At 32.6% G+C, this 14,182-nt stretch overlaps 1 protein-coding gene across 4 annotated transcripts in view; it reads left to right on the forward strand.

The window, feature by feature from the left end:
* The first annotated feature begins 322 nt into the window (after positions 1-322).
* LOC126826683 (ephrin type-B receptor 1-B) overlaps positions 323-14,182 on the forward strand; it is an 82,087-nt gene continuing 68,227 nt past the window's right edge. For 3 of the 4 annotated variants that reach the window (XM_050555676.2, XM_050555678.2, XM_050555680.2), the window contains exons 1-2: positions 323-499; positions 1,070-1,491. In XM_050555676.2, coding sequence (XP_050411633.1) covers positions 1,401-1,491 — 91 coding nt within the window. In that variant the 5' untranslated portion in view covers positions 323-499; positions 1,070-1,400. The remainder of the gene's footprint in view (positions 500-1,069; positions 1,492-14,182) is intronic. The other variant, XM_050555677.2, reaches the window with a different exon arrangement.

Here is a 14,182-nt window from a genome sequence, read left to right on the forward strand (position 1 = left end):
CAGATGGCCCCACCTCGCCAGGGGGCTTGGTGACAATATTAATTACATTTCAAAGCCTACCTGACAGGCAAATTGGACAGGTAACGTCCTCTTTTATCCAGGCGTAAATATCTATATAATCAGAAAAGGTGTAGGTCTGGATAAAGTGGAAACGAACTCTTCTATTTAACGAAGCGTAACTTTGAGTTGGCCCAAGGCAAAAATGTTCTCCGTGGTTGTCCAGTGTAGCTATCAACAAATTGATGGCTGAAAGATCGCGACTATTGTTTTGGGCAACAAATTCATCTCATTGGTGGTGGGAATGAATCGGTTAACTAAGAACAATCACAATATTGGTCTCGGTCCGGGAGAACGGACGTGTGTATATTGAGTGCGAGTTATGCGGTAGCTATTGGACCTGTCTTTTAAACTTTGTTACACGGAATTCTGGATTTTATGTGTGATTATTTGGAATTAAAAGGTGAAATTTATACTCCAGTGATTTCTTTTTACAAATGAAGTAAGTAGCGGTCCTCCATTAATATAGTTGTTAATATTAGCGGTACATTGTGGTACAATTTTCATAGTTTTAACTTATAAATACAAGCAAGTTTTTTTTTTGAAAATCGGGATTATGAATATATAAATGACACTTTTCTAAATGATTGTTTTCTTTTCTTTTTTTTTTTGTTATTTTGTGTGTGGGGGGAGGGCGTTTCTCAAGTCAATAAGCTTTGCCGAATTGATACAAATGGAAGTTAAAAGAAAAAATTAAATCCTCTTACTCAAAAAAAAAAAAAAAAAAAAAAATGCCCCCGCGAACAATATTATAATAAATTTTTAAAAAAACCAAAGAAGAGGGAACAACAAGCGTTTAGATTTCTATTGAAATGACAGATAATTTCACATACACCCTGTGGAGAGATAAATAAAAAAATAAATTAAAGTCAAGTCGAAATTATAAAGTTTTTAAAAAGTTTCAAAAGTTGGAATATTTAACTATCTACCCATATTACATAAATATATTACACGTGGGTGGATGGTGGTGTGCTATATTTATAAATATAATTTATGTATTTTATGATTTCAGAATTGGATATTGAAAAGAGAGTAAGGGGTGTCAGAAGAGAGGGGTGAAACGTATAACTCTTATGGATACAGCTCAAGTCAAAACATTTTACACAGTGGCATTTTTCAATTCCTTTTTAGTCACGGCTGCCACTCTCCGTGAAATATAAGGATATATAAGGAATATAAATGACGAATATTAGATTGATTCATAAAGTGTGTGTGTGGACATTTCTATAGAGTATCAAGAAAAGAAATCGAACTGAAAGCTGCCTGTCAAGACTTCCTTCATCAATATTCATGAGTTCTTAACTGCGCATGTGCGACGTGTGACTGGTGGTAGAAAGTAAAACATGGCGGCACGGAGTAGCTTCGTGCGGATATGGGCTCCGCTTTTATTTGGATATTTTGTGTTTACGTCGGTTTTAACATACGCTAAAAACGGTAAGTGACAAGAAATTATTCCTCTAACTATCTATGTAAAAATTATGAAAAATTATTTATTTTTCTCCAAGTTAACAACCCCTTTTCAGTGAGGGATATGAAGCCGTGTGTTATCTATACAGTCTGCGTATACGGGGCTAAATTGCTATAGTACATGTGCATTGCTATGACGGTTGGTTCGGCTTGACTTTATGATATTTAACCGTTACCCGTAAAGTAATAATATAAACATCCGATTTTTAATGAAAATTGTGATGTAATTTTTTACCGTGTTAAAAAGACCCGCAGTCTTGTGGAATTACAACTTGGTTGTGCATTAGAGCAACAATGTATGAATGTATGTCGTGTTTCCCCAGTGAATTCAATTCAGTATTACGGCATTGGGGCATTTCGCGTTCGGATGATTTTCGCCCAATTCTTTGCTTTTCAACCTAAAACTTTACAAGCAGTCTTAAACTTTCTTTCATGGGATTGATTAGATACGTGACGAATTTCTTCAAGCTTTTTATCTACAGGATTTGCAACAAACTCAATTGATATAGGCCTACAGCCAAATGTACGACTACATTTACTTGTTTAAAACAAACCATTTATGAATTCCAAAATATCTATTTTTCCATCTTTGAAAACATTTCTTAACAAATAACAGTTAAAAATTTAAATGTCTGTTTAGTTATTTAATCAAAGTTAAATCCATCAGGATGAAAGTAATCAAACAATCAGTTAAAATAAGAAGCCAATTAACGACATTTTGTTAATTAGTTTATTGTGTGTAAAGAGAAACCCTAGTTTTTATAATGATTATGTGATATGTCAAGATACAAAACAGTGGAGATTAGTTTTCTAGATTTCAATGAAAAGCTATACTTGTGTCTGACACCTAACCACTTCATTTGGACAAATTAAATATGTGTTAAATAAAATTAAGTTGGGTGATGGAACTTATTTGGAATCTACCTCTGAGAGTTAAACTAATTTTGATCTGTTAATTTATAAATAAGAATAACCTAACTGCAACATTTTTAATGAATTTAAAACAAAACACATGTGAATGGAATTGACAGTATATGATAATAAGTATTATTAATTGGATGTCATAGGTCAGGAAAATAGTTTTGCCATTTTGATTATTTATTTGGTACAAGTAGTATGTACATGTAAACTCCAGAGCTCTTTCTATGCTATATATGATCACTGAATACACATACTGGTACTGATATTTAGAAACTGGCCCCACATGTGTAATACACATTAAGTTAATATACATGTAGGTCTATTAATAAACATTACATACACAAAACAATACATGTAGACCTACAAATGTATATATATTACATGTATATTATTCAGAAAAGTAGCCAATTCTCTGCGCATATAACAAAATATGCATCATCATACATGTAAAATCTCATTTTCAATAATACATCAGATAATGGTAAACCAATATCAGAAGACAAAATTTACCAATATAAAATTGCAAACTAAGAATATTAAAATATACTAAATGACATGTACATGCTGGCTGGCTCCATGATCCATAAGGCAAATATTTAGATATTTCACTTGACTCAAAAGTGTTTCTATAAAGTGTCCTATTTGTTTATTAAATGTACAATATTGTTATGTTTGGTTATGTTTACTCCTGATTAATTACATGTGTTACCTGGATTATCTAGAAATGTTATTATAATGATATTTGTCAAGTCCGCCATCTTGCAAGTTTTTATCTAAAAACAATAAACTCAAAGAATTGATAACAGTAAATGTGTACATTCCAAAACTTTATCTCAACTGCATATTTTCTTCCAAAATAAATAGCCTCACTTGAACTAAGGAGCACAAGGTATTTCAAGGATTACTTTAATCCGTATGCAATCTTGTCTCAAAACTGAATCCATGATTTTGGTATTTTGTTTGGGTATTAACCCAAGTTAGATTGTGTCCCAAATTGCACGGAAATAACCTTTAAATTGTTTGGTATAGGTTTAGTACAGATGAAAGGTGGAAGGAAAGGAAATGCCTTTTTTTTTTTAGAAATATACAGTTAATAAGAAAGCTTAGAGTTTATACATTCCATTAATAAAAATTATTACAGAGTTTATGGATAGTTTGATATTGAGAGTAGAGTAATTGTCCACTTTAATACACTATTTGGTACTTAGTACCATGCAATTAAATGTTCAGGTTTACTTTGCAAATGAAATCAAGTTAGTCTTAATGTTTTTAACTGGATATTTTTTGTAAGTAATAAATCTTGTGGACTTTTGATGAAGAGATTATGGAAAATAAAGAATGTATCATGGCCTATCAGATATACTGTCATGGCTACCTTTGATTTAGATGAGAATATATTACCAGTGTTATCTAAAAGTCAGTATTTCTTCTTGTGAAATTTGCTGTTTATAATTTGCTTGTTATACAGTATCCTTGATAACACTTGTGATCTTTTTTACTTGGGGGAAAAAATACTCTAAAAACAATCAGATTGCAGCTCTTGACTAGATTTAATGTCAGACACATTAACGTAAAAGTTAAGGAGATAGGTAAGCTATTTAAGGATTAAATGATAACTATCAATTTTCAGTTTTCAACTCATGATGAAAGAATGTTGTTTTTTTGTCCTCTTTTTAATAAATTTAAAAGCAATTTCCACACCTTACCCTGTGGAAAAGCATTATTAATGAATGACAACAGGTATTGTATTCTGCACCCCACTGTGATTAAAAGAGGGTTTCAAGGTCACTGGCAGTGGTCAGCAAAAGTTTACCTCTTCCCCAAAAGCTTGGTTCATAAATAATGATATCCATGTTACCCAGTTTCTTTTAGGCGGACACCAAATGATTTAATAAACATGTAGCTAAAAAAACAGGATTTATCTGTATAGACAGGTACATGTATCCATGACCTTAATTACTAAATATGTTCTTGATGAATTTTATGAAAAGTTACATCCATGTTACATAAATAATAAATATGATAAGACAATTCAAGTTTCCATTTTCTCATGAACCATAGTTTTAACAAAGTATTTTTAATTACAGTACATGGTTTGACATGTTTGATAATTACATGCATTTCCATTGTGGTGTAACTGTTTACTCCAGAGACCGTCTTTCACTTCCTATTGACATGACTATAGTACTTTGATATATTACTGATAATCTTTTCTCCCCCTGTCACTCACTCAACTAATTGTCCTTGTCTGCAGAGATAAGCCCCCCCCCTCTCATAGTTGAATTTGGTAACCAATATTCCCTTTGTGCCTCTTGCCATCAGTGTTGATCTTTAGCTAAAACAAAGGTTGGGCTTTAAGTTACAGTCCACCAACCACTTCTAATCTAGTTGAAATCTCTTTTATCATCAAACATGTAAAAATCCGATTTGAAATCATTATGCTTATTTAAAGAATAATCTGTGTTGATCAAATTAAAATGTAGGCTTAAATAGAATTTATTTCTGGAACAATTTCTCTTTATTTTGAATTTCGGGGGTGGGGGTGGGGGGCATTTTTGCAACTTTTTCCAAAAATTAACTCTCATATTACGCTTCAACCATGTTGAGATTTAATACTTTGTAATTTAACAGATAAGCACTAAATCATGTCTGCTAAAAAACCTGTCAACTTTCAACTTTATTTGCTCATAATTTGTTCAATCTATGTAAATAGGACCCTTTTCATACTTGGCAGTTAGCACTTACACCCAATATTGCATGCCTTTGGCTTCAATTTAATTTTATCCATGCTTTTTGCGATATTTTGTTACAGAATTTTTTTGGCATGGCAGATAATAACACTAAACAAACTTATTTATATTGAACGCTCACCTATATCACTTCTTCTATTGGAAGGCTAACATAGAGTTTGATAGTAGTTATTAAAGCAAGATAGAGGGAACGTAATCCATCTATAGCTTATTTCATATACTGTAGTTTATTTTTACAAGCAATTACATAAATGATTATAGATTACAGAAGGTCTCCACGATTACTGTATTTTTCTGACTTTAATTTCGTGTGTTATAACGGATTCAGGCTAGCCTATGATCATACTCAATCTGTTTTGAGTGCCATATACTCCAAGTAACAGTTTGGACGATTAGATGTGTTGGACAGTAAATGAATAGCATCCCAAATGGCCCAAGTATTTCTGCATGATTGAGTTATCTATCAATGAAAAGTAATCATTGATAGGTTTGCAGGGTACAGTTATTGATTTTATCCTACAACAATTGCCTGGCTTTTTCAAATTACATTTACCATTTTATCTTTGACACAGATAGGTTAATTCTCTCAATCTCTTTTAGCCATATTAAATGAATTATGACCAGATACATGTATGTACATGATGTATTATAAATAAGCTGTCTAGATATGAAATTATAACAATAATTGTAGACTGGATCTAAATGGCATGCACATGTAGCTTCATTAAAAAAATTATATACAGATTTACATGTCCATGATATCACAATTTACATAGAAATTATGATCAAAATTTGAGGTAGCATTCAAACTGATTCAGACACAAAATGATGGCATTGCATGTCAGAAGGCAACTCAGTGTTAAATTAACAACACGCTATACATGGAGTTTTAAAATATACAGTAGTATTCGATATACACCGTGAAGCAAGATAGATGGAGTAGATTAAGAATATTGCCTATTATAGGCTCCACCATATATTATTGTATTGGGTAGCTATCAAACTTTTAATCAAAGAACATCTTCTGATTTATCTGTAAATTGCAGTTATTTCCAGAAAAAACATTTGAAACCAGACCTTTTGAGTAGGCAGTAGGAGAACCATTTTTATTTTTTTTATACCCAACAAGTTTTATTGTTGACAACCTTTGTCCTAAACACCATTTAAAAATAATAAAACAGCAATCTGGTTAAGATAGAAGTTTAATAAAAAAAAATTAAATTTGATTTACAGTCAGATAGGATATATTATGAATAGTATTGCTCACCTCTACAGGACCTTGAAACACATCATTAAGTTCTACCATCTCTCTATCTAGCTGATAGATGATGGTCATTTTATGTGTCTGTGCCTATTATTAATGAAAATCAATTAGACATTGCCCATTAATTGCTACCGAAGCAATCTCCACCAAGATTGTGTGGAATATTTTTACTCTAGTAATAGATGCTCTAATAGAGAGATCCTAGAATAGCCGAATAATATCCTGATTTATGGATTCTGGTCATCTCTTGTGTCTTTTGATGAGCTTAAATTGTAATGGCCACATTGAGATGAAGTTAGCTGTTACTATTTCCACCGTCTTTTTGTGGGGAATTGTTGCAATCAGATATGGCATGTAGGGCAATGTACATGTTGGCTATGTACATGTAGCCCGATTGAGATGTTCTGATTGTACAGTGGTTATATAATGGTCAGTAAGTATTGCTGTGATCATACACATCTACACTTTACATGTACATTTATGATATATATGAAGAGTCCAGGGGAAGAACGATCTAAGTCACATTTTTGTCTTTTTGCATAAAAGGCAAAAAAGACTTTTGGACGAGAATGCTTGACGCGAACAGAACGAGTGGGTTTAATTACAATGTCAAAATGTTGTTTAATACCAATCATAATTACCTGTACGAAACTTACTTCCACTTTTCAGCCAAATTAAGGTCAAATAAATACGGTGGACTTGTATTTGTCCGGGAGGCCATTACAGAAGAGCCTTGGTTCGATGTGACTCCAATTGTTTTTTCCTGAAATTGATTGTTCCACAGAAAGCTTATACAATTTGCTACCAGATGTCGCCATTAACTGGGGTTCGTTGAAAAAGTGACTTAGATCATTCTTCCCCCGGAGCTCTTCATATGATTTAGGTGGAAGACAAATAGACCATACATGTAATGTCATTTAGCTGTCAAATCTTGACAGTAGCTCAATGAAAGTTTTTTTGGTTGACTGTGATATGAAGGCTAGGGTCACAGGATATTTGTAGTAACTTGATAACTTAATATTTCCTAAACAGTAAAAACAAACTAAAAATTCATGAAAGAAAAACTAGAACACAGTTTGAATAGTACATATTGTGTAATAGATGTTCTTGACTTACTGTACACTAGACTGTTTTCCATCCCAGTTAAACTATCAAGGGTAGATTAGAAGGAAAATGGGAGGCTTATTTGATATATTGTCTAAACAGTCTGATTTTGACCTCCCCAGAGAAAAAAGAAAAGATAAATGGTTTAACTGGAGTAGGGGGTCTGCCATCTTGAGCACAAGGTTATCCAATGTATATTCCACCTCCTAATGATTGGTGTGGAAACGTAGATAACTAACAACTCCCCTATACAGTAGAAGAGCACTTCATCTCAACAAGTATTTGTTTATATCAGGGACGATAGTGTGTTTAAGAGAGGGATAATTGTCAGATTATTTTAAGCTAAAATAGAGTCCACATGTTTTACGTTCAGTAATCAAACCTAAAAACAAGTTCAGGAAATTTGTTGGAAGAGACACAAGAGATAGCAATAAGTATTCAAGTCAAATCGGGAAGGAATTCCCAGTGGTTGGCCTCATCCTTCATCATCAATGCACATGATGGGATTGTTGTAAAATTATATTTGTGTAATAACTACAGATCAAAGAGAGAAAATCACTGGGGTTTTGATACTAAGATTATTTTATGGAGGTGTCATTGTTTCTCTAAACAAGCCCTGCTCTAATATGTTAATGACCCCTAGTATGTTAAATGTTGTGAAACATGAAACCTCTGTTTATAGCTCTAGTCTCCTCCCCTTAACCCTCTTGCCTAATTACCAAATAAATTCATCTTAATTATTTGAGCTGGTGAAGCGGATAAATTAAGGATGAAGAGAGCAGATAGTGGACAATGGAATATGTTAATTATGGTGGTAGTTGTAATAGACGATGGTCATCCTCTAGAAGTTGTCAATGTTTGGTCATTGGTTTGTCCACTTCACCATAGCTAATCACAATGATTATTGAGACTGGTCCATTTCCTGCTACAGTTATGCCTATGATTTCCTCTCTTTGACCTCATGGATATGCTAATTATGATGCTGCTATCACAAAAAAGCCCTTCATTTCCTAAAATCGTAAATTGGTGACTATTCACCATTCTTAAGTTTCATGTTCACCATGCTTGGATTAATTTGCATGATCAGATAGGGACAATCATTGTATCTATGGACTGTCAATCTGAAGTGGATTGAGGAATGATTAGGAAATGCAGGATTGCGAAGATTACATCAAAAATTAATTAATGAACTTATAATTTTATCTTGCTTTAGAGCAAAAATTTGTCAGATGTCTGGATAACTTGATTTCAAGTCACCCGTTATCTTCCCCCAATACTCACACATCTTCTTAACAACTTGAGAATCACTTGACATTGTTTAAAGTTGGGTAGGATGGTCACCCTAACAAAAGTAACAAGATCTTGGTAATGTAATATGACAAGTGAAATTTTCTTTTTGAAGTCAGGATGTCTCCTTTGATTCAAATTTTATTGAAATAGTTCCTTTTTCTGTGGATTATTCTTTTAATTAAATGGATATATGCTAGATCAAACTCAACTTGGGGATAGAATTGTAGACCATCTGGACTGGTCATCTGCTGCCTATGTCCAGCTGAGTTTAACAATTTGACCATCACTTTATAATATTGTTCATGGGTAATAATGGAAGTCCTAGTGAGACTATTAATCAGATTTAAATATATATTTGTGTTAGGGTATTATATCTGTGATTTATTATCATACTTTCCACTGACATTTTAATTAATATGTGTATTCTTATTACCATTACAATTTTATTGGCAGCAGTTTTCTGAAAATGCATTATTGAACATAGTATTAGCCTGTGGGTGTCATGTTCTTCTGCATATATATTAAATTGAAATCCATGTTGTCTGTTCTACAAATATTATGTCCTAACTGATTTTACTGCTGTTATATTACTTTAGGATGATTTATTAAGTTGGGGTTTTCGTCTTGGAGAATAACTTTGTTCTTCTGTAACAAAATATTTGCTGTGTCCTTGTTTTGTTATCATTAAATAATAACAACAGATAGGGTATTCTGTCCACCTTTGGTGATAACTTTAACACCTAATTCATGAACTATATAGCCTTTACATAAGCTCTTCTAATCCTTCCTCAAACATATAGGTTGCAAAACCATCAAGTATACTAAAGACACCACTTGACTAAACTCCCACAACCCAACTTGTTGGATTATTTACTTCAGTAGTCTAATAAATCTTCTTCTACTGACCCCAATGTTGGGTCCACAGAGATAAGCTGCTGTTATATACCATGCCAATGTCCTGGTCAAACTGTTACCCAGTGAATAAGTCAGTTTACCTTGTCTGGTAGATAAAGCTGTTACAATCCCCCACCTTTCTCTGCCATTATGATTTACAGGGACCGGGCATGCCTTATCATAACGGAAACAGTATTAATATCTCATTTATTACATTGTATATCACGTTACTGAACTGCATTGGATGAAATCATTTTCATTAGATTGTGTATCCATGAAATTGTACCTTATGGTAATATGTTCAATTACTAAATACCAATCAAAGAAGATATGTATGAGGTATTATGGAATACCATAAAGTAAAAAGCATATATCAAAATTAATCAAACATACATTATGCAAGAGCTAAATCTGCCTCTTGCTGGTCTTTCTTTAGGCCTGAAATCTTATCTAAATTATTAATTAGACATTAATTAACTTATCCAGACCATGTCATCGCTAGCCTGCCTATGTTTATTGGATTAGGTTAGGTTCCAATTTGCTGTTCGACTTCCATTCATGATTTAATCATGAAATGGATTATCGAGACTATGTTTTTTTTATTGTACCGACTTTAGTAATGATGATCGAGGATAGGCCGAAAATTCAATCTCTAAAATCTTGATTCAGAGTGGATCAATTTGACTGAAATTTTCAGCAAATTCCCTTTACATTATCTAGTTTTTAACTATTATAGTGAGAACTGCCAGCTTTTTATCTAATCTCCCATAATGTATCTTTAAGTATATTTCAGCAAAAATCATACTGCTTAAAACAGAAAATATTAAATAATTACATTAATGCTTAAAATGCAGAAATATTGTATGAAAAAAGGTTGTATGGGGTCAACAGCACGTAAGCATTATGTTATGGTATTGAACAATGCAAACAAAATATTTTGGCAAACCAGTTGTCATGATGTGTGTTCAAGTGCAAAATCTTATAGGAAAGCAAACTTGTACCCAAGTTCAGCTAGTTCTTTAAACAAACTTCAATTGATTACTCCTTTCAGATTTGTGGAAAAATTTTAAATGCATTTTTTTCTCTTAAAACTGTTATTTTGTATTGTAAGTTTAAGAAATAGTGATGTCGGCATCTTAGATTGTACAGTTGAAATTGAATGGGGTTGTAAAATTCTGCAGGAAAAGAATAAAATTAATTTGATTAGGTTCTCTGTTCTATCAGTCTACACCATCTTATATGTAAATACTGTCATGTTTAGTTCAGTCTATAAAAGAAAGTATTTATCTCTATGGTAAATAGAGATGATTTCACTAGACATTAAAAGCAATCTTTACACAATAAAACTTATCACTGTGGGATACTTCATAGTTATATGTATTTATGTAGAAATGTACATATGTTGACCAACCAAGCAGAAGTGAGACATGATGGCCTTTCTCATTTAAGATTATAACCATGATAAAAGAAATACGTCCATCATGTCTGGATATATTTAAAAGAAAGGAAAGTCTGGGTGGACTACCATTAGATTTCCTTCACTGAATTTTGATTCTTGGCCAGAGAACTGTTTGGGGGGTAATGTAAAAATAGTTGTCTGTCTTCAGTTCTATGTGATCCAACCATTAACATGGCTGTTTGTACAGAATACAAATCTGTTGGTAGCCATGTTAAAGATATTGTCCAGCATAGTGTAAAGGGCTAAAATCTCACTTGTCATCAGTTATAATCCCCTAAGGTCAGTGTTGATATCTTTATGATGGAAACCTTTAATAAAGTGCCCATTTAAAAACCCAGATTTAGAGTTGATATGAGAATATTTTACCTGAGCTGTCAGTCTAAGTCAAGACCTGTAAACATCAAAAGAAAGGTGTCTTGAGAGATGATGGTCATAAAACTTAGCCTAAGTACTTTCTGTCAGCTCACCTGAAATTATGAGTTTATTTGCTTATTTAATAAAGCGGTGTGATCTCTTAATAAAAAGTAAACATTGATTCATTTATTCATGGATCAAATATGTGAGTAATATTAGTGGAACAGTGATGGAAAGGGCAATAAAATTATATTAGGATGAAACAAGCATATGTACATGGATGTGTACACATTGTCATAAGGCACACAGTGAAACATAGCATTGAATGTGTCTTTCAATATCAGTATTGATAATATGGTAATATGCTTTTTATGATACAATCAATACACAACATGATAAAAGCTTTTTCTAAGCAAATGCTATCTCATCCGTGGAGAATAGCGCAGAAAGAACTTCAACATAAAGGAAATATAAATCTAAACATAATGTTCTGTTCAGCAATCTGCTCTCCTCTTCTTTGAAAAGCAGTGAAAGTTTTTAGCCATTACATCAAATATATTAGATCTGTTTTCCCCGTTTTTAGTGCCTATGGCTTTGTTTTAAACAAAATCCCTTTTAGTTTGAGGCCTATAAAAAACGGTTTTATAAAACATCTGACATGCAAGCTATCTTGAAGGTACTTGAGCAAGGAGGATGCAAAATTAGCAATATTTTTACTCCACAGGACTAAATGGTTTAAGGTACATCTGACTTTCATCGAACAATTAAATTAGTAGCATCCACCAGAATCTGTTTTCATCATGTTTTCAATATCTCCTTCCCGTGTAGTTCTCGAGTTCTGGAAGTCAATTTAATTAAAAACTCACTGCACACTTTGTTATTTATCATCTTAAAGCTCCATCTTTAATACTACGTAACATGTGCACATTAAGAAAATAACTTCAGTACGATAAACAGTGGCTGCTTAAAAATAAGCGACAGACAAGCTTCCCACAGCTCTGGTTAGAATTATGAATTATTCCCAGAGTGGAGTATTTATGTGTGTATTTAACTTGTTGACCAAGGTTTAAAACTAACATTTCATGATACATGTATGTGACTTGATTTACTATTAAATATAAATCCTCTCCTGTGGCTCATTCTGTTGAAATATATACACCCTGTACATTTTAACTGAATTCATCAGTGTCAACAAAACATCTGTATGTACAAGAACATAAAAAAAATATGTAGTTTCATTTCTTAGGTTTTTTTGTTACAATAATATAAATGTAATTTAGGTCCAAATACTCAATTTCTCAAGACAAATCTCTGAAAGAGGTGATTTAGTTTATAAAGTAGGGTTTGAGAATTGTTGATGTAGAGTAAGGGAAGTCATTTCTCATCAGCGTTGTGTAAACATGACTTGCAGAAACCTGATATTTCAGCTAAATGTTCTCAGCAGTTTTTTTTTATTCTTCTGCCTAAAACAGTTGATGAAATAATCTCAACACATTTTAAAAGCATTCCATTTGGAACTGGATGACATTGATGATTACAATTATTGTGTTGCCATTGTTTCAGGTTTTCTATTTTTTCTTAAACGCAGAGGTTACATTTGAATCGGTTACTGTAAAAAATACTGAAATTTGTAGGCGCCTACATTCATTATCATGTTCTTATCACATTTATCATGTTATATGATCCTAAATCAGTTATCTGAATGTGCAATTCATTGGCTGCCTAATTCCGGTAAGATCAGGCACAGCTTGGCGCCATTTACACAGAAATACTCTTAAATGATTATTATATGTTGGTAGGGCACTTGAGTTAGACTGTATAGAGAAATTGAAATGTGACTTGTATTTAATGGTGAGGTACTGAATTATTTACTACAACTACATAATAAAGAAGTGTGGTATGTTGTGTGTGGCATATTTTATTTGATTTTCAATGATATTGACCAATTTCATTCTCTTACTAATTGATTGGTGATTTATTATTACAGTTTTCGTTCCATCGATACAACATACATGCATATTGGAAAAAGTGGGTTTTCTCTTCAACACTTATACTTGGGTTGACGCCAAAGCTAGAAAATTAAACAGAAACCAAGCTTTATTTGTTTTCAAATGCAGCAAGTCTCACGAGGATAATGTCTATATTGTGGACTGCCAATAATAGTTTGATTTGATTCAACAAGAATATGTTTTTGCGAGGGGTAAATGGGTCATTCGCAACAGAATAAAAGTTATTATTACTATGTATTTTTTTTCCTGACTTGTTGGTGTGGGTTTGTCTTTTTATTTCCATTTAATACTGAACTAAAATGGTTTCTATTGATTTTATATGCTAATAAATTGCTAGTGTTCAACAAACTCTGATAGCACGCCAGTTTTTTTGACAGTATTTTTGACAATTGAGATTAGACTACATGTAGTCCTACATGTACATATGTTATCAGGAGACCATATATTATTATGTATCTTTGCATACAGGGCTACCATGCAAGCCTTTACAAAGGTTAGAAGATAATTCTATTATCAAACTTAATGCTCAATGTGTGTTACTGTTGCTACCCAATTGACATGTTTGCTAGCAATTTGTCATATTATCTTCTTTTCTCAGCGACAATTGCACACT

This window comes from Patella vulgata, chromosome 7, assembly GCF_932274485.2.
Source record: "Patella vulgata chromosome 7, xgPatVulg1.2, whole genome shotgun sequence".
Classification (NCBI taxonomy): domain Eukaryota; kingdom Metazoa; phylum Mollusca; class Gastropoda; family Patellidae; genus Patella; species Patella vulgata.